The sequence below is a fragment of the Thermobia domestica genome, chromosome 2 (genome assembly GCF_964235325.1).
Source record: "Thermobia domestica chromosome 2, izTheDome1.hap1.1, whole genome shotgun sequence".
NCBI classification, from domain to species: domain Eukaryota; kingdom Metazoa; phylum Arthropoda; class Insecta; order Zygentoma; family Lepismatidae; genus Thermobia; species Thermobia domestica.
The window spans coordinates 139773157-139795170 of record NC_137455.1 but is presented as its reverse complement, the minus strand read 5'-3'; the positions used below and the strand labels follow the sequence as shown (position 1 = coordinate 139795170).

At 33.2% G+C, this 22014-nt stretch overlaps 1 protein-coding gene across 2 annotated transcripts in view; it reads right to left on the bottom strand.

Moving 5' to 3' along the window:
* The window catches only part of LOC145675724 (lachesin-like), a 1095594-nt gene that overhangs the window by 138248 nt on the left and 935332 nt on the right, over nt 1-22014 (bottom strand). For both annotated transcript variants that reach the window (XM_081746357.1, XM_081746347.1), the window contains exon 5: nt 11432-11624. In XM_081746357.1, coding sequence (XP_081602483.1) covers nt 11432-11624 — 193 coding nt within the window. The remainder of the gene's footprint in view (nt 1-11431; nt 11625-22014) is intronic.

Sequence of the window (22014 nt, the reverse complement as noted above, 5' to 3'; positions counted from 1 at the left end):
GTTTTGAAAGCTTAACACCGAATATCGATCTTTTAAAATTTTAACTTTCTCAAAATCGATTTTCCCTCTTCTGAAAAATCGACTTGGACACCACTAATACAGACGTTCTGGATGTATGACAGTGTTAGTGGTAGCAGCGACGTAATAAACTAAATTTGATACATGTCTGATATCCATGTTTTAAAATTCTAACATCTTTCTACAGTGTTAACAACACATTTGTACCACCCTGTATGGCATTTGGACAACATGGAAAATGAATATTTATATTAACGCATAGCAGGGTAGTCCATGATAGGGGACCTGTAAAGCAATGAAAGCGTTTGACATTTTCCTAAATCACATTTTGTTTCATTCTTTTATATCGTATCGTTTGAGATTTATAAGTACTGGGTGTTTTATCTAATATACCCGGCACACACAGAACGTTAATGAGCTGCACCGGCAAGCTTAAAGAGGTGATTCCTCATATCAAAATGAAAATTACTTGACATGAGGGTGAAAGTTCACAGTTTCGGAGCTAGAGCTATCCAAAAGCTTGAAAACATACATCGCAGCATGCGCTATTCCGAACACGAGGAACTGTGAAACCGACAGTCTCTACCACCTTTAATTTTCTGCCGACAAATTCCGTGATCATTGCTGTCACTACTGTCAAGGTTTACTAATTTCTATTTTGGACTCACTTTCAAGACTGATCACATCCGGGAATTATCCTGCAGGGAATTCTTTACGCACTCATTGCATATTGTTGAAATATGCATTTTGGATGGTGCATGTGCTTCTTACGTTACACTGATATGGACCGCTACTTCACAGTCCTTCATGCTCGAAATGACATGTTTTGTAATGTATTTTTTCACGCTTTGAACGACGTTAGCTCTGAAAGTATGCACTTTTCCCCACAGGTCCATATGAACATTTTTAGTATTTTGATGTGTGAAGTAAGGTTTTGCAGTTTGTCGGTATAGTTCATTAACACTCTGTATGTACATATATCATTTTTCAAATGTGACACATAAAATTCAGGTTGCATAAAGACTAATGAAATGGAGAGTTCCGGAGTTACTGTATTCGTTATTGCAAATCTACTTTCTACTAAGGCAATTTAAAAATGTTGTATATGTTAGAAACAATGTTGTACTTGAGGAGACTTGTTGCGGCAGTACAAATTTTAATTGTATGGCGACTCTAGTCTCCTCTCAACAATGCATTTTCCTTCATTCGTCCATTCTACACTCAAATGAAAAAAAGTCAAGAAACATCAATTAGATCAATATTCATTATTATTTCATTAAGAGGCATAATTATTTAATAAATAAGATGAGTCATTTTAGGGGAGATATTTGTGGAATAGAAAAATACTATTAAGTAGTAATTAAGAGTGGTATCGTATCATTAACCGTATTAACCGATTTCTAAAATTATATTTAAGATTAACTAATGGTGTGGTGTTTTCTGAATTAATATTTAAACCATAAGTGTAGATTGCTACAACTTCCGGTTTAGTAGAGGGATTAGAGTGGAGATTGAGCATATTCTTAGAAAGCTTAACTTATTACAGAAAACCGCTTCTTGCTATCTATTTATACTACCGCTTTTATCCTATACTGATCAACGTTAAATCCAGATGTTGTTGATTTCTGCAGCTTCCGGCTTGAGTAGAAGTTTAGGAGAGAAAGAAGATGGTGCATATCATAGAACGCAAAATGGATTTCAGATCAAAATTTGTCCTCGCTATCTCTTGTTTTTCTTCTGTATAGACCAACGCTGAAACCACATTTATAGAGAATTTCTATTACTTTTGGAGTTAATAGATAGTTAATAATGGTTGGAATGATTAATGGATTTGCATGAAATCGATTTTCTTTACCTATTACCCTTTTTACTCTATAGTGATCAATGTTGTAAATGGAAATGTACGATGTCTGCGCTTCTGGTGAATGAATCGCCTCCATCAGCGAAGACGATTCATAACTTTTGATCTTCTGCTTCAAGGCCAACATTCATAGTGATCCATTTAATAGTTCTTGTAATGTTGTGTCGCCCGGAAGAGCTCCTTAAAAATGAATATACATTTCAATATCATGTCTATAGGTTTTCCGAGTTCTTCCACTTCCAGCCACATCCTCATTCTACCAAATATTTAATTATTATTTATCTTTCGTAAACACCCTTCTCCTTCTTTAGCCTAAAGCGTATAATCATGGGACGTTAAATTATAGGTTTTGTTTCATTTTCACAATACACCGTCCTTCGTTGCATATTGTATTTAAGACAACACTATAGAACTTGCATACTTAAAGCATTGCTTTTTTAAATATAGGCATAATTTGACATTCCAATGTATGAAGAAACTCCTAATAGTGGTAGTAAACATTGTAGTGTTCTAGCGTGGTGTTAGGAATATCCAGGTTTTGAATTTTATGAATAAACATTTTAACTGAGATTGTCACTTCTATTCAAGTAAATACTGAAATGTTAACTTTTACGAACATACTTTGCTGAATTTCTTTCAATAGTTATTCCAACTTTAGTATTATGTGTTTCCATTTTTAAGTAACTTCACAACTGACTCTGAAATATTGTTAGTAAGTCATACATTGGAATAATGGGAGTTTAATATTCGCTTTTTCTACACACTGATATTATAAAATGAAATGTATGTATTAAAGTGGAGTTCGAACGACTACTCGGAGTTTTTATCCAAGGCAAGTACTTTAAACGGGTACTGAACACTGGACTATGGTAAAAGAAAACACGCATGTTATTCGCTTGAAAACGAATGTACCCTTGTTAATATACATATATTCCTACATGAGTTATGCATTAAATGCCATTGAACTATTTTTTACCATTCTGTGTTGCTCTTCTATTTCACCCGTGTTCATTTTAGTATATGTGAGGAAAGATACTATCGCGGTCTCATAATTTAGAGATATCCTACTTTGGTCATCCGAAATCAACCAGTCTGAAATTTATTAAATGTATCTAGTTTTTCCTCACTTTAATCTAGGAGTTACTCCCATAAAAGGCGAGGTTATTACAATTCTTTTTTTACTTTTTTCTAAATCCATGATATTCGCTCTCTGAGACACGTTATCTCATAATATAAAAAATAGACTTCAACACTATATTGAGTTCGATCTATAAATGCATTTTATCTTCCTTTATAAAAAAAACCGTTTCAACTCTTCACAAAAAAGTATCATATAACAGATCCAGTTGAGATTATAACTTTCTGAAATCTTCTTCCAATAGTATCAAATAAGCACACCCATCTTGCATAGGGTAATTATCCAAAATATATATGGCAAGAGATGATAATATATTGCGGATTAATTTTTCCCAGCAATTTGCTTTATTGCAATGAAGTAATAATGTGCTGCTTGTTTCAAAAGCGTCCACAGGTTGCCCTAGTTTCCGTTTGTGGGTTTTTCGCAGCTGATTTAGAGCAATGAAAATATATCACTTTCGAGTTCGGAACATATAAGCCAAATAGACTGAACGAACACACACACACACACACACACACACACACACACACACACACACACACACACACACACACACACACACACACACACACACACATGGAAAGAGGTATTGGGAAAGAGACATTTTGAAATACAAACTGCCGCTTGGCTCCCAGCCATCCTGGCAATACTGTTCCACTTCATATCAAACTCTATATTATATTTTGGATATAATGTTAAAGGAGAAAAAAGAATATTGTCAGCTCAAATTATCAAAGCTTATATTATCAGTTTTTATTATCGTACTATTGAATTTTTTTGTACAAATTTTCCAAGTGAATGAACACGTTACTATGTAAAAGTCGGGACTTTTATTACTGGGTAATTATACAATTCGAACAATAATAACGAAATAGCTTGCTTTGTGATTGGTAACTAGAGAGAATAGTGTAAAGGGAACAGTTGGTTTTCCACACTTTTTAAAAATAACAGAACCAAAAGCCCATGACTTTTGGTCACTGGTTGTTAGTGGTTTTCAATTTAGGAACTGGTGCAATAATAAACACTATATTTCCATAACAATAGTTTGTAAACTTTGAAATTCACAAAATACTCATATTAATTTGGTACTCTAATATGAATCTGCAATATTATTACATTACATATAAAACATGTATTACTAAATTCAATAACATAGACTATACAGGGTTTGTATTAAAATCATGAAGACTAAAACAAAGGAAAAACAATAGAACAGTGGCAGAGCACTCATCTCCAACATCGGTGAAGAAGGGTCAGGTTTGATTCCTGGCTGGAGCTCATTTGCATCAGATCTCACGTTAATTGTAGACCCACGTCTTAAATAGCGTCGGTGCTAAAAGATACTTTAAACTACACAATAACCAACCAATCAAGATGGATTCCTACTTCGACTCCAGGCTAAGTGTGCCTTGGTGGGTAATATGTGAGTGTAAGTTTTCTAGTGGTTCCTGTGTTTCTTCCATTTATCATCTACAATATACTTCTTTATTAGTTTCGTTTCGTTAGTGTGTTTTAACGTACAAGACATAACCGTAATGGTAATGCCATAGATTTCATTCTTCCTAACATAATATTATGTGATCCTCAAACAAGTTAAATCCCATATATTTTTACTTTAAAATTGAAGATTGAAAGTATATTTTTATTAATACCTCAAAATCATTGTCTTTCATATCCTGTTGCTCTTTCAGTTAGTTTGTGATAGTTTGGAGCTTAATGTCCCTTTTCACCAATAAACCTACATAAGAGATGTGAATATGGCATTTGAACCGTAAGAACTTCGACGGAAATCGAACCCATTCTTCTACGTGACGTCACATCATATAGCTATGATGTAGATATGTCCTCAGTTACGAACACAGATTATCTTTCTACAATCCCTGTAGAACTTAAAACTATTATTTGGGCCCTCAGAAACTATTTCCACGACCGAGACTACGTATAGTCTAATTACGTATAGAGTATAAGCGTTAGTAACTCAGACAGAATAAATATATCAATATTTTGGATCTTCACTATTTAAGTAATGAGTACTTCGACAGCAGACTCACGGTGACAGAAAACAGCGAACAACCATAACTATTGATTTCAGTAGTTTAATTATGCAGTATTTCTCCATAAAATCACCGTGAGCAAAAATTTAGTTCCATTCATCGACACCAATTTTCTTACAAAATTGGTTTTTGTCGCTGATCAGATTACAGTCACCAGAATACCATACAATAGATGTATATTATTATTGTATGCTGAATTTGACCTTCAATTAGGTAACTCAGTTTATTGCATGTCTAGTTAAGTTCGCCGACAGAAAAGTACTGGAGTGTCTCTATTAGCAAGCAAAATAAATTATAGAAGATTTAGGAAAGCAAATATGAAAAAAAATGTGTCTTTAACAAATTTAACGGTAGTCTATTTACACCTGGAGTATATTTCCTGTCAATACATTGATACAATTTTCGTTTCTTTTTACGCATATTTCGCGAAAATGCTGTAGAGAAGGGAAACGAAATAATATGTAGTGTGAAGTAACTGTGTATTAGATGTGAAGTGACCATGAGATAATTGTGTAAACTCCTAACTTAATTCGAGATTCGACACACGATTAGGATAGGTGCAAGATAGACGAGAGAAGCAGTTCGCTCCGTTGGAGAATAGTCAAGAGTAAATCAAGAGTACCATTCTGTTGGTTCATCGCCACAGACACTTTTGAGTTCGTCAGCAGAGTAGTGGAATGAAGGTGTAGGAGAACATCATCGTAAAGACGCATTATCGACGCCCCTTGCAGATCAACAGGATAGAGATCCAAATGTTGACTGTCTCCAGCTTATCCAGGCTCCTCCAGGGGAAAACATTCATCGTCCCAGATAACTAGGACGACGCCAGCCTCGTTGGAATTATCAGGTAGTGCTCATTCCTTTATCCCAGTTAAAACCTTTCTCTTTCTCTTACCTTACCTACAACTAGTCATTTTTCAAAATTAGAAACATTTGAATTTCATTAAATTCAACCTTAATTTTACAGTTAAGTACCGTGTTGTGCATCAGTTCCATCCCCATTTGGTTGCATTTATTTATTATGTATTCTGAGCTACAACTGATGGCACAGCACCGGCACATGGATTTCGAATTCGCATCATTGGACTTTTTTATGTTCCTGTATGGTATTATTTCAGTGGTAAGAAACGGTTTAAGAAATTGGAATATAACGTAAGTATGATTAATTTCACATCATCCCCAATTTTCAGAAACTCATAAAATAGTGAGAGGTTGCTGGAGTTGTCCTCACCACTGATGTATTCCGTAATATGAAGGAAATTTTTTTTCTTCTTTGTCGTCTGGGGATTAAATATAAACAGTTGTGCAATTCTTCTGCAATCTTAGGACTTGAAGGGCAGCTCACTCTTTCAACAGGTAATTTATTTATAGCGTAGATTATAGGCTGTATTATACGCAACTGTATGTAAATGTACAGGAGAAATGACAAGGATTTTTATGATACATTCGAAAGTTCCGTTGCTATAGTTGAAAGCCTATTAGAAGTCTAATTTCGGCAAGTTGCTTTTTAAAAATCCCAGTACAAATGAAAACAAAGGCAGGAATGGTTAGTGATAAACGCCTCTTTCGCAAGTAACGTTGTCAAAAATAACTCATATCAGTGTTAGATTTTTATTGTGAAAATATGAACTTTAGTAAACATTTAAAATAATTATTAGGACATCTTACTAAATGAAGAATGGAATGTAGTTTGTGGAAGGTAGATGGTGATCATTGGATACTTATTTTTGTTAGATTTCAAACAATTCATGAATTTACAGTTTAGTTCTTACACATAAGGAGAGCTATGTGTAGTCTTTTTGAAGTTATGACATTTCAGAGTTCAGGCAGGTGAAAGTGACAGGCAGACTATGGGAAAAGAAGACATTTGAACATTTCTCACTTTATCTTTCATATAGGCTAGCTATAGTTTTTATTAGGCCTGCATTGTTTATTTCACTGACAGTAAAAATTCTTTTCTTATATTTTGTTGTTTAGGGTATATTTCACGAGACATAATATTTTAGAATAGTTTTCTTGTGTTGTTACACTTTGTTTACATTAACTAATTTGAATGACAGGACAAATGTTATGTTTATTTAATAATAATAATAATAATAATAATAATAATAATAATAATAATAATAATAATAATAATAATAATAATAAGTAAAATGCATGATGTAGGAAATGTCCAAGTGTTCATTTTTGTAATAAATTAAGTAGTAATTAGATTAAATGTGTAAAACAATATATATATTGCAAAATCAGTAATAAAGATATAATTTTGCGAAATTTGGCGTGTCTATTACGAAATGGGGAAAGGCAACTACAAAATTAGGACCAACTACAGCCTGAACTTAAGACAACATTATTAAATTTCTAAAATAAAAAGTGACAACGAATATATATTTATTCATGTTAGAATGCATCTATAACATAATTTGGTTTGTTATTATTTGCTAAGTTCAAAATTGATAATATATATAAAATCATACAATAATAATAGTAAAAATACTGTTACTATTATGCTCTTCAATAAAATGGTGTTATCTATCCTCTCTCTTTTTAAATGTTGTCAGTTTTATTTGTTTACTTTAATCTAAGTAAATTTTTACTTGGTTCTCATTTAACACACATTTCATGTAGTCCACGTTTTGAGGGTTGATATTTCAAGAGCTTTCTCTGGATTGGCATTTCATAATCTGGATGTGATGGTGCTCTCTCGCGGGGTGGGATCTGTATTATTAATCGATTGCTGGACGCTACTCACGCTGCCCTTTGGTACGCTTATTTTCAGGTTCAGTTCTCACAATTAGCAAGAGCGTCGATCGTTTCTCATAATAGGAGCCAAGGATTGTAACGTTTTGTTGTACTTTCACTTTCATAGTCGATGTTTTGAACTATAAGCATTCATATTGATTGTAAGTAAATAATATATGTACACTTTTCGACTGACGTTGTTAGTATAATAATCAACACTTCCTAATGGTTGGTTCAGAGCAGTGTAAAAAAAAAAATAAATTAAGAATATTTAACAACATGCTTCCAGTTGTTAAATTATTTATCTTATTTGAAGTTTTCTCTTTATCTGCTGGAAATATAAGTCCATTTCATCAATATCACTGATTGTTATGTATTAGTAATTACTATATGTAAATAAAATTATACATACTAGCAATTACTTATAACACGATTGCCATATGCTTGAATCCTTTCATATTTCATGTAAATATTAAAGTGAAACGATCTGAATTTAACATCCCATACTTATGCTCTTTGGGGTAAAAGAGACAGATGATTAATGAAATTCAATGATTATGTAATAATAACTTTTTTTAAAAATATTAACCGTCCTTGAAAAAGAGCTGGAAAGTAGAGAAAAATGAAAGCGTTATAAAGATTATTAAAAGCGTTAAAAAAGCAGAAAATAATAATAATAAAGTGTTCAAAGTAGTAAGTGATAGCAATACAACGCTTAAAGGGAAACAATAATTCATTATTGATATATATATATATATATATATATATATATATAAGGTGTGAATTTTGTACCAACCATACAATTGCGTGAATCATAAAATTACCATTCAAGTAGTTTTATATTAACAATAATTTGCTTGGCTTGGCTCAGGCTTCAAAATTTTCTATAGATAATGGTAATGAATCATTTTCTGCTTTCAGACGCTTTATTATTGTTATTATTATTATTATTATTATTATTATTATTATTATTATTATTATTAGTAGTAGTAGTAGTAGTAGTAGTAATAGCAGTAGTAGTAGTAGTAATATCTGCAGTTTAGGATTTATTAACTTTAACTATTTAGCGCTTTGGTTGAAGCCGTCATTTTTTAGGTTTATTTAATATCCACTTTTTCGTTACCCAGATAGTTTAGTTAGGTAAAACTAAATATAGGACACTATCTTCCCATAAAGTAGGTCAGTGTACGAAACATACGTGACCACCCATATTAATCAGTCTACGCGTTACAGAATTATTCATGAACAAAACTACGATATTAACATTATCATATACTGAGGAGTTTCATTCTCTAATGTCCCAAAGTCTATAATCAAATCCTGATAAAATTTATTGGAATCTGCGAAAAATATATTCTTTAAAAGTAAAGGAGAAGAATAACTATCTATATTGAAGTTATACGTGAACAGATACACAATGGAGTCGGCTAACTATGATATTAACTATGACTGTCTGCTATTAAAGAGTGTCATAGTCTAGCTCTAAAGGATGTCATTAGATCCTTATAAAGATTACAAAAGATCACAAGGAAACAATACTCTTTCAAAACAGGAGAAGAATCATGAAAATTGGTACACACTTGTCGATGTTATGAGTGACCATAGACTAAATTAATGGTGAACATTATTAGACATTGATGAGTTTCATGGACTAGCTCCGAAGACTGTCAGTAGATGCTTATGAAATTTTAGAAATCACAAAGAAAGAACCGAATTAAGAACTTCTTCCTTCTTTTTTTTTAACGAATCGGTTAACAAATGGTAGGATTATTTGAATCTTAACGTACTGTGTAATAATCTATTTTTTGATATTAATGTTACTACGACTCCACAATTATAAAAGAACGTTATCGTGGCTACATTGTTATGATATACAACTTTGTCGCGAGGGACAGGAGTTCGATTTTGGTGGTAACTCATGTGGTTCGAATCCCAGACATTTAAGTTCCACAGCCTCGGAGCTGAAATAATATTAAACTGAAACAAATTTATATGCATATATATAAAATTTTTAAGAGTATTTACACAGTATAGCTTAACCATCATTAACCTTTAGATGCATTTCTGGGGTCAAATTGACCTCTTGGATATTATTTTTTGTATTTTAACTGTATGATTTTTTAAAAATCATAATGGTTCTTTCTGACATCTTCCAGTAGGCTTTTCTGTGTGATTATTTTATATTTATTAAATATTTTTATTTATATTAGCGATGTAGAAATATGGCTATTACATGTACTACGTATTTTTATGTGGGTGGTTATTCTGACCCTTTCTTCATTTTTGTTTCTTTAGTGAATTTTGTACAAGGTTTTATATTTAAGTTATGATAGTTGCCACACCGTCTTTTATTAGCACAAGAAGAAGGTGAAGAAGAATAAAAAGTAAAAGAGAAACGGAAGAAGGAGAAGTGTAAGAAAAAGGCCTGATGATTCTCTAATTGCTGGAAGATTTTTATTACATCAGATAACTGATGTCTAAGTACTGTGTCTACTCTGATGGGTTATTCTTGTGTGGTCGAAACAGTCAGGTGAAAGATGAGTGGTCTCACAAACGATGAAATTTTGCAGAAACTTATTTTTAGAAGAACAGGAATAACATGGATAACAGGAATATCAGGAATAACAGGAGTAACAAATTTAAAATTCTTGTACACAAAAAATGAAGAGTTCACCTATTATAAGTTTTGCATTGTCATCGTCATCATCATAGGTATTCTGCCTTTATTGGCAGGTCACTTGCCGCAGCTAAGAAGCTTCCATACTCCACGGTCCTCCGCTAACTTCTTCGTCTTCGCGTATGATCTTTCTGTTTTTATATTATCCATTAATTGTAGTCTCCTTCGCCCCCTCCCTCTCTTTCCCGCCACTATAACCTCTAGGACGTCCCCCATGATACAATCTCTTCTTAGGCAATGTCCCAACCAGTTTCTCTTCCTCTTCCTAATAATATCTAAAAGTGTTCTTTTCTCACCCACCATTTCTAACACTCTCTCATTCGTTTTCCGCTCGACCCAATTAATTCTTTCCATTCTTCTCCATACCCACATTTCGAAGGCTTCCAGTCGATTTTCATCATCAAACTTATATATATCACAGTTCGCTAAACTAGCCATTTGTTATGAGAAACTGATAATAAAGTTATCTGATAATGTAGTTATATTTCTTGAAAGTATAAGCAAGATTTAACGTTTATGAAATTTATATACTCACTTATTGTTAATATAAAGATTGAGCCCTTGTACTTAAATGGGAAATCATTAAGAAAAATTGCGTGAAAGTATTGATTATGTCCTTGCAGTAGGTTTCAAACAAGAATTACAAAATAATGTTCAAAGAAACAAGAAAAAAGTCAAGGGGTCAGGATGGCCCTTCAAATGTAATAACGTAGAAAAAATCCCAAATGCATCTCAAGATTAAATGGAAATCTACATAATAAAGAAACTTGATGGCTTGCTATTTTATTAAAGACAAATATAATTTACCCACAAGGTTTAGCATAATAATGTACACAATTGAGATTAATTTTATTTATGCATTAATGATTAGCGAATATATTTCATCTACTTAATACCTACAACGACAATTTTACGGTTAATATTGCGTAAAAGAGACTTACGTTTATTTTTAACACCAGAGGCTTCCTTACGAACGATGTCTTGACCATCTTCTCGGCGCCACAGAATATGGGGAGTTGGGTACCCCCTTGCTCGGCATGTTAATTTCACAGTGCCACCTTCTGGCACCATTATATCACCAGATGTCTCTTCGTTTATGATGTCAGGGGGTACCACAACTTCCAAATGGCCCATCTGAAAACATAAATATATATACAATGTTAATATTTTATCCATTGTTGTTATTAGATATATTTTGATCACTATCACGGAAATTAATTATGCAGTGATCACTTACCAAGAAAATATTATTAAAAATATGTTTGTTACAAAAGTCAAAGTAAATTTCAAGGCATAAAGAAGTTGTTTTATGTTTAGACCTAAATCAGTAAGTTTACAATGTTGAAGCGATTAATTCAATGTCGTGTGAAAGTTAAAAATATTCCAAGAGGTTTGAATATCAGGCAAGATGCTCATCTGACAATATACTGATACGTATTTAATTGTCTCGAAAAGTAATTTGTGACCTTCGATATCCAGAATTATAAACGACATATACGTTTCAAGCAAATAAAGTAGTCTGAAGCTTGGTTGGATTGGTTTTAGCCTCGATTTCATACACTAACTGATTAGAGTAAAAAATCATTAAAAGAAATAGTTCAACTAAGTCGACGGGTAATCCGAGCCTGAGATAAACTACAGTGCCATTGGCAAACTGTAGTACACGGAAGGAAGATTATGCTTGGGTCATATAAAATACATATTAAGTAGTTAGTAATAGAGATTAAACAGAGCCATAAGTAACATTCTCATTTAACTGAATTTAAGCATACGATGTTGTCACTCATGTTTTACATAAAATTGTGGTTGCTAATACCGCCCATACTTATAATCTTTTGGACTGAGAAAGATGAACGTCTGATTGAATTAAATGATGAAGGAATTCATGATAATTAATAGAGTACTAGGACACGTTATAACCTCGATAAAGCAAACCAACATGATGTCCACCGTAACGTTATAAAGCTTCAGATTCAAACAAAGAAGTTTGACACGATAAGAAATTTCACGAATTTCTTATCCGCCGAATCCCAAGCTATACTATTATAGTTTACTCAGAAAAGGTGTTGTGAAATAAATGGCTATAACACGGCCACTTAATGAAACTTACTGTTTTAAAAGCTAACCGAAGACTTAAAGACTTTTTAAAGTCAAGTTATATTATTATTTTCTTATTTCTGCACCAAGACGTAATGATACAGGATGTATATTTCAATGTGTAATCCGTATCACAATATGTATCTTAGCAGAAGACCACGTTTATACATATTACTCGACTGTACGGGAGAAGCAAGAATCTGTATTGATCTGATTTAAATAAAATTAATATTCCGCTTTCTTACAAAAGCTTTGTGTTACTATTTATAGACATGCTTCTTATTTGTGAAAGTAATGTAGTATGTTCTATCTTTATTCCTGGGCATGTTGATTGTATATTTTTAGTGTTTTAAAATTAAATAGTAAATATTAATCCTTATTACTTTTCTCAATAAGTTTATTTACAACCCATTAATGTTTGTTCCGTATACGGATTTATCGTTTCTATGAGAATATGTCAATTGTATGTACGGTTACCATTGCATCTTTCTACTTTATCTTGCCTCTGTTTTAGATTTCGGGAGAGAGAAATGAGAGGGATAATATTCGAATGCCAAAATCAAAATGATAAACGACATAGACAGTTTTGGTTCATTGCTCCGTGGTGTTTGTGGGGAAAACCAATAGGGAAAGTTGTCGTGAGGGTGCCGTGTGACTGTAAGGGAGACAGGGGAAAGTGAGAGCTGAAATGATAGGTTTGGTTTTAATCACGATTAGTTAAACCAAGCGTTAGTGACTGCAGTTCAAGCAAAAATGAGTTTAGAATTTTAATATTGAATGAAGTATTTACACGTTTTAATAATATAGATCTTTTCCTTTTACTAGGCTATGTGTTGGTAGGTACGCTGAGAAAAAAATTAATACAAGATGTATAAGATGAAAATAAATTAAATAATAGGGAAAGATCAACAGATAGCACAGTAGATCCTATATAATGTATTTTGCGTAATGTTATTCTACGCCATATGTCATTATGTCATCCTACGCCGCACTATTGTTATAGTCACCAGTTAACTGTGTAGTTACAATTAACATCTAACATCTAAAATTGTGGCAAGAGTAATTATTGTAATGAAGGTACCACCAGTATTCTGTTATTACTGTAAGGGCACTAAAGAAAATTGTTATACAACTAATTTTACGTAAATTTCCTACACATTAATGTTACTGTTTAAGTCGAATTTAAGTACGTAACCTAAGTTGTAATACTATGTGTTATTCAAAATATAACTGGACAAATATTATAAGAATATTCTTACTATTGTGATGCTTACATATTATGATATTTAATTTTAATTTATTAAGTATGATAAACAAATAAGTATTATTGTCTGAGTTCTGTAAAATTTCAGCATTTATGAAACATTTGTAAACGCTGATACTCCAACTTTATGTAAAAAATTATTTCTTTACATAAATGTGAATGTAGATATTTTATTTTTTCCACAAAACAAGGCTCCGTAACATAAAAGTCAGATCATATGAAGTTGCATATACATCAGAGTTATGTCTAAATTGTTGTGATAGAAGTTAAGAGCTTAAGATTTAATATTCCACCTACATAAAAAGGCTTTAGTCTATATTCCATATAAAAAACTTTCGGTTCAAAATATAAAATAGAGATACATCAGGAAAGTAAAGGAGACCTATAGCGACGCACAGAAGTACCTCAAGCCATTCTGAACTTAGTTCTGGCAAACGTAAACTTCTAACTGTTCGCCAGTAGTTGGCCCATGCTAATATCTATTAGTAAAATCAATCTCATACAGAGTACTCCGAGACTATGAGGAAAGAAACTAGCAGACCACAATCAGTTACAAGAATTAACCTGAGGAACATAACGTGGACAACAATAGAATTCGATTTTCGTATGTAAGGATTGAGTACAGGCTACTATCGTTCCTATTTGTAATTTGTCAGTCAGTCGTCCACCAACGTTTCTGATAGCTTAAACACATATATCCAAGCTAAACATGAAATATAATCAAACTAAAACTTGTTTCTATAAAAGAGAAAAGAAATCAATGAAACCATGATATATTGAAGGATGAACCAAAATAAATTTACAAGTTAACTTGGGCGACCGCAATGTCACTGGTTAACAAACGCAATTATTTCTGCTATAGAAATCCATACTCTACCAGAAATGCATGTATCTATAGAATAGGTGTATTTATCATACACTGCCGAAAAAAATGCAACACTCTGTATACATTATGGATATGAATGTGTTTCCAGCATTAGGTTCAGTGGTGATGATGGAGAAGATGATTAACATTTATAACTGTTTCGGCCAACAGATGGCAGCGCCACAGAGTAACATTGGCACCAACTGTTCTGTGTTGTGAATGAGCAGAGGCGGAAGATAAGCAGGCGTGTTAAAGTCACTCAAAAAGTAAACACAAGCAAGACAATATCCCAAGACTACACAATCTGTTCCATTCAGTCAAATGACCAAGTTCGAACGAGATCATATTGTGGGCCTTCGAGAGGTTGGTTGTCCTTTCTCGAATAGGTCACCACGTTGGCCATTATGCATCTGTTCTGCAGCGGTGTTGGCGGTGGTGGATATCAACCATTCCCATGCCCGCACAAAAGATTCTGGACGTCCTTGTAGCACAGATGTGCGCGAAGATCGACGAATTGTGATGGCAGCATTGGCAGATCGCACAGCTACACTTCCAACATCCAAGCAAATGTGGTCCTTGAAGTGTCCACACACAATTGGGAACCGATTACTAGCGACAGGACTTCGGGCATACACACCAATTGCCCGCCTGCCACTAATACCATATCATCGCCATCACTAGTAATGTAACATTCGTTTTCAGTTGGTGGATAAGGTCAGAGAGGGAACCTGTTCTCCGGACGCTGAATCCATATCAGAAGAATTTTGTCACTATCTCTTACAATGATTGCCATAAAGGAATTAATATTGAAAACCGGACGTTTTAGTAGTTTGTACCACTTCTGGTTTCAGTAGAAGAATGCATGCTGCGAAATGCTATTCTTCCGGTAGTGAATTCATACAAAAATTGTTTCTTTCTAGGAATTATTGTTTCTACTATGACAAATCAGTTTTAAACTGTAAATTGTATGTTTCAGCACTTCTGGTTTGAATAGAGAGAAACCAAAGTAGAAAGGGAACTTACTCTTTAGACTCTGAATCCATATCAAAAGTTCACTTCATACTCCTTTTGCATTTTTGTTACATGAAGATCAATATTGAAACCAGAAATAGTAGCAAACTTATATAAAATATGATACAGTAAACTGTTTCAGTTTTACTTCCCTACTTTATGCTCTAGAGTTTACGGGAGACGATGATTATGATAATGTACAAAATCATGGAATGAAGAAAGAGAGAGGAAACAGAGGATTCCAAGAAAATCAACCCACATGATGTTTGTCCACCACGAAGTTCACTTGGCACAAGCTTGGATCGAACCAGGGATCATACGTATCTGAGGTGAACGATCTACCATTAAGTCAATGCTACCTAACAATAGATAAAAATGAACTAAAAAGATATAAATGGAATCTATCTTTTGGACACTGAATGAATTCAAAACAACTTTTTTCGTTACATATTACTGATTCTGATCTATGATGATAAAGCTAGAAATCGTTCATTTCAATCACTTGTTGTTTGAATAGAGAGTTCAAGGAGGAAATAGACACATTCTAAGAACATTAATTGATTCTAAGAAACCGGTTCTCGATATCATTTATCGATCATGCTCTATCACCTAATGATAGACAGCTGGACGAACAGCTGTAAATACCAGCTCCCTAAAACTTCTGATACTTATATATGACATAGTTTGGAAGTCGGTATGTACATAAAATGTACATAGCAAAGGTAATAAATACACAATAGACTTCAGTTAAAATATTTTCCCTGTAAATACTAGCAAACCTTTTGAACTGTAAATTTTCAAAAGAAACGAAATGAAAGGGTGTTACGTAGAAAGAAAAGATAAGTGTCCCGTAGCATGTTTGGAGTTCCACATGCTTTAGCTAATTCATGGGCAAACATGAAGCAATGTTAGTTATAACACTAAATGTGTGTTGCACTTTTCCCAGTTTGTAAAAATGTCTTAGTGAATTGTATAAATGTCGAAATATATACAATCTTACCTTACCTTATAGATTCTTCAATCACTAGGTAAGTGAACCATTTCAAACTATATTGCGAAAGTTTATACGGTTTTTATTTTCTACCTTGTTTAGCAACTAAGTGCTCCTAGCAACAATAAAACAATAACATTATTATTTGAATTCCCAACAAATTAATAGTTGTACGCCTTAAATACAGCACCGTCATTTCAGATGTAGTTCACCAGAGGGCAAGACTCTCCCCCAACAAACAAGTTTCAAGTAATTGCTTAAAAAATATAAATATTTCTCAAACTCATAGGTATCGATTGCCCCCTGCCCTTTCCACTGATGCTCGTGATGTAATATTTCTTTTTCTTCTCTTTTAGCATATGGGCTATAATTAGCCAACAAAAATAATTAGTTATCAGTTCCTGGTTTGTAGTGGACTACTAAATTAAATACTGCTCTAAAAGCGCAAAGATTTTCTGGCACTACAGATAGAGCTATCCGATATAATTTCATAGAAAATGTATAGAAGCAGTTCCAATAGTGAAAACATCCTTTAAATAAGAGGATAGATGTGGAAGGGAACTAGTTGAAAGAGATCTTATCCAGTCCACCGCATGTTTATAGATGTTTATTCCGGAAATTGAAAAAATGAAAAGAAATCTTTCAGTGTTACGTCCCACGATAGTGCCGGCTAGGATAAAGGAGACACTGATGATGAGAAATGAATGAAATGATAGAATGAAGAAAGTGGGAGGAAACGGGAGAATCCCGAGAAAACCCACGCAGACATTGTTTATCCACCACAAAGCTTACTTGGCACGAGCTGGGATCGAACTAAGAACCCCATGCACCAGAGTTGAACGCTCTACCACTGAGCCACCGTAGCCTCCCACCGGAAATTGAAATAGATTACTTCAAACGTTTAGTCACTTGCATTGTTACAGTATTATTTCTATATTTTGACTAAAATTATTCAGAATATTATAGTCTAGGTAACAAAAAAGTCATGCATGCATATTCGATTGAAATTCATGAGAATGAATTTGATTCTCTTTCACAGAAAGACATAAGCTTCAAAAAAGTCAACTTTCCTTTCGTCAATATAAATCACTAACTTTTGAAGATAAGGAAGTTCCTTCCTTATTTTATAGGTCAATAGCTTCTAAAGTTATAACCACTTCGTGAGATGATAGCCTTCAACTTCAACACTTTACGGAGAATCTATCTTTTCTTTAACAAGTCTCATTGTCCTAAAATTGTGCTTTCATCAGACAGCTGTATAGCAGGTCTTAAGAACCTAGTCACTTTCAAATTCTTTTCTTTCTTTCGCTACATCATTGTAAACATATTATTTCTTTCTTTTGTTATATGATTAGCGCAGGCAAAGGTAGCGGTCATTTCACACATTCTTCTTTTTTAAAATAATTTAAGAAAACTTTTTGGAAAGAAATTAGCACATTTTATTGTCATCCACTTTCTATAAAGTAATAAATCAGCCATGCAGAACATACTTATATGAACAATTTGCCATGTGGAAACTGAAAAAAAAAAGTCTCAACCTAACTTCTGTTGAGTATGTAAATTAAGTCGAATGCTACAATGCGTACTGTATAACTAACTCCCTAAGATTCACACTACTCCTATATAATCTTCTGCTGGTTACAAGACCGGCTACCATCAACAGACTAAACTATATTGTCCGACAAAGGATCAAACCAAGAAGTGGACACTGAAATATCATATGTATTATTTACCTAGATTCATGATTTACATTAAACTGGCAGCATGCTCTATGGTGCGATCCGAAAACATGTATGCTAACCATATAGCCACAAGGGAGTTGGGTCACTGATATTGTTTTCAGATGATATATATAAGGTGGCCCATTTTAATCTTTCCACAGAAATATCTCAAAAACGGTTAAACATAAATGAATTAAACAAAAACTCAAATAGGAAATACAATGGGACAAATCGAATGGTGATGTCGCGGTGCCATTCAGGGCCGTCCATCATGGGGGCCCGGGAACCAACCTTAAACTTTTTAATAGAAACAAGGGGCGAGTGATTTCTCGTTCGATAGATCTGTAAAAGCTAAAACGCGTTGTGGCAAAAGATTTTTCATATCGATCACCGTATTCAAGATGGCCGCCAAGACAGGTGCCTGTATCAGATGTCGAGTATCACTAATATGAAAACGGTTGGAAATAAATGAACAGACTAAAAGTGAAACACTAAAATAGCATGGAGCACGTCGAATGATGTTCTCGTGGTGCCTCCAGGGCCGCCTTTCAAGGGGGCCCAGGACCCAACTTTTAAATTTTAAATGGAAACATGGTGCAAGTGATACCTCGTTTGAAAGATCTTTATAAACTAAAAAGCGTTGTGGCAAAAAAGTTATCATATCGGTCACCTTATTCAAAATGGCCGCCAAGATATGTTGCCTGTCTCAGATGAAACGTCCAGTACCACAAATACGAAAACGGTAAACATAAATGAACGAAAAAAAAAAACTAAAATAGAAAATGTCATGGGGCACATCGATTGGTATTGTCGCGGTGGTTTCCAGGGCCACTCTTCATAGGGGTCCAGGGCCCAACTTCAAAATTGTAAATGGAAGCATCGGGTTAATGATACATCGTTTGACTTGTCTTTAAACAGTATAGAACGCTGTTGCAAAAAATTGTTCATATGGGTCACCATTTTCAAAATGACCACCAAGACATGGTATCTGTATCAGATAAAACTTCCAGTACCACTAATATGAAAACGGTTAAAGATAAATGAGCAGAACAAAAATTCCAATAGGAAACACAGAGGGTATTTATAGTCTTTATAGGAGATGATATAAAACCATTGCAAGAAATTGCGAAAATCTTCCTATCACTAATAAAAAAGCAACTATTGGAAGCATATGTAAATTAAAAAATTGTATGGTTTTAGAAAATTAAAATTCATTACACACAAAATTTTACTCTGTAACGTATAATTGTTATTCTAAAGATTTTTAACGTTCCAATATTGTATGTTCTTAAAGAGCGAGTTTTCAAGTGCTCACGGATTGTAAGAAAATAAATATCTAGAGTAATTTCGTATATCATTTCCATATGTTTCTTTCTCCATACCTTGTTTTCATGCTGGATCTTGTACCTGCTCTTACATCTAACATATTCTTTAAAAGCTTAAATGGCCTGAGGTGCAATTCTTACAAAACAGATAATATTCGGTTGCATGTAGAGAAATATGTAAAGCTCTTTTTGGTTTTAATTTTACTTTCGTTTCCAAAAAGAGGATCCGTTTATTATAGAGTATTCCCAGTGGATCTGCAAGTAATGAAGCACAAAGCTTATTATGTTAGGAGGAAAAGAGGACATATATGCATGTACCTCATTGATATCAAAATGCGTATTATACATATTTTACCTCCTATCATAAAATCAGAATTCAAGCTGTCCTAGTTTTCCTACGTTTTAGTATGGAAGTAGGATGCTTTCAACTTTTAAAAAGTCCCACTTTTCACTACATTTTGATAATAAATAAGTACATGCAAGTAGTATTATCATTGAGTGTACATTGCATTTCCTTAACCCCTGTTGCGTAAATAGACAAAAAGCTTTTCTTTTCAAGCTGTATAAATAGTTCTAACTAAGAGACACATACAACTTGGGGGGAAAAAAGCATGCTAATGACGATCCCAAGACTACAATACGTTGAATTAAGATGGAAGAGAGCATCCCATTTCTTTACATCACCAAAAGAACAAAAAATCAAACAGAAAGCATAATGCAGACTGTATATAATTAAATACTGTACAGAGTGGCCCAAAAGTAGGTATAGAGTCCCATACTGATCGGCTCATGATATTTTATATCATTTACTTATTGTTCTTCATACAGGTATTGACTTTGAAAATAGCACGGGAAAATTTGATCCCCTCTTGATAACAGGTAGAGTCTAGGGTCATGTCACAAACCAATACTCGTCTCGATATACATAAAATGCTATGAGCCGATCAGATGGGACTGTATATCTACTTTTGGTTCACTCTGTATAATATGGTTCAAGGAAATGTAAGTTATTTCGAATTAGCCACAGTGTGTAATTATATAATTATTAAACATCATGAAAAATACAAAAATTAACGATCATTATGCAAGTTACGGCATTACCTCACATTTACTTAAAAATCTTCAAGTCAACATGTGTACTTAGGTAGAAATGATGTAGATAGAATACTGAACATACTTAATATTCTATTTCTTGATCAAAATTTCGTACCTTTCCTATCTTTATATTATTAAAAGTTGCTTGAATCTCTGTAAAATTATTTGTTTCATGTAGCACTCCACTATAAAAAATTCTCAGAAAATTACAAAATTATGATGTTTAAACTTGTATGTATTGTATGGATATTAGATATGAAATTTATCCATTTTGTTACATAACTATATCCGCTTAAGTCTATGGATTCAGTGTTTGTTTTTATTTTATTATTTATATTTTCCATCTTCTATTAGAATAGCAAACAAATCCAATTAACATATTATCTTCTAATTTGGCGTAAGAAAATAATGTTGTGCATAATTCACAAATAGTCTGCTGTAGTAAATACACGGGCACACTCAGTGTTATGGATGTCATTATCTAAACCAAGTACATCATTCCCCATAAAGCTTGCCAATTGCTGTATACCCAACACCAATCTCTATTTTACATATACCATGAGTTGGCTTAACTTACAAGTCACTTGGTACTCCAATTTTAATCTAAGAATTGTCAAGTTTTGAGCATTCTTTGCAAATTGCGGCTTTAGATGTTACTTATTTTCTTCAAAAAAGTGAAATAGTCAAAACTGTAATTCTTCTATCTTTCATCCATGTTATTTTAGATCTGCACTAAAGCTACTCCAGATGATGGGATGATATTAATACATAAATATCTCTTTAACCATTGTACTCTACAAATTATACTCAAACTTTCAAGAAAAAAAAAAACAGTGTTAGATTTAGAAAAGCACCTTTTAAACTTATGTTGCGCCACAGGACGGTACACATTCTTTATGAGAAATGAAAAATAAATTGGTAGATGGCTAAACATACAAAATTTCTTTACAATAGATCCTGATTTTTGTTTCTATTCTAATGTGTAATGGTATATTCTCTACTTATAGACGGAAATGCTGTTGTCCTATAATTGATAACACTCTACATATTATTATTATTATTAAATAGTCTGCTTTTTTGGCAAGTCCTGGAATTAATGAGCCTTTTTTAAATTTTAGGATGAGCCTGTAAAGCTTTCTTCCATGTTTCTCGAAC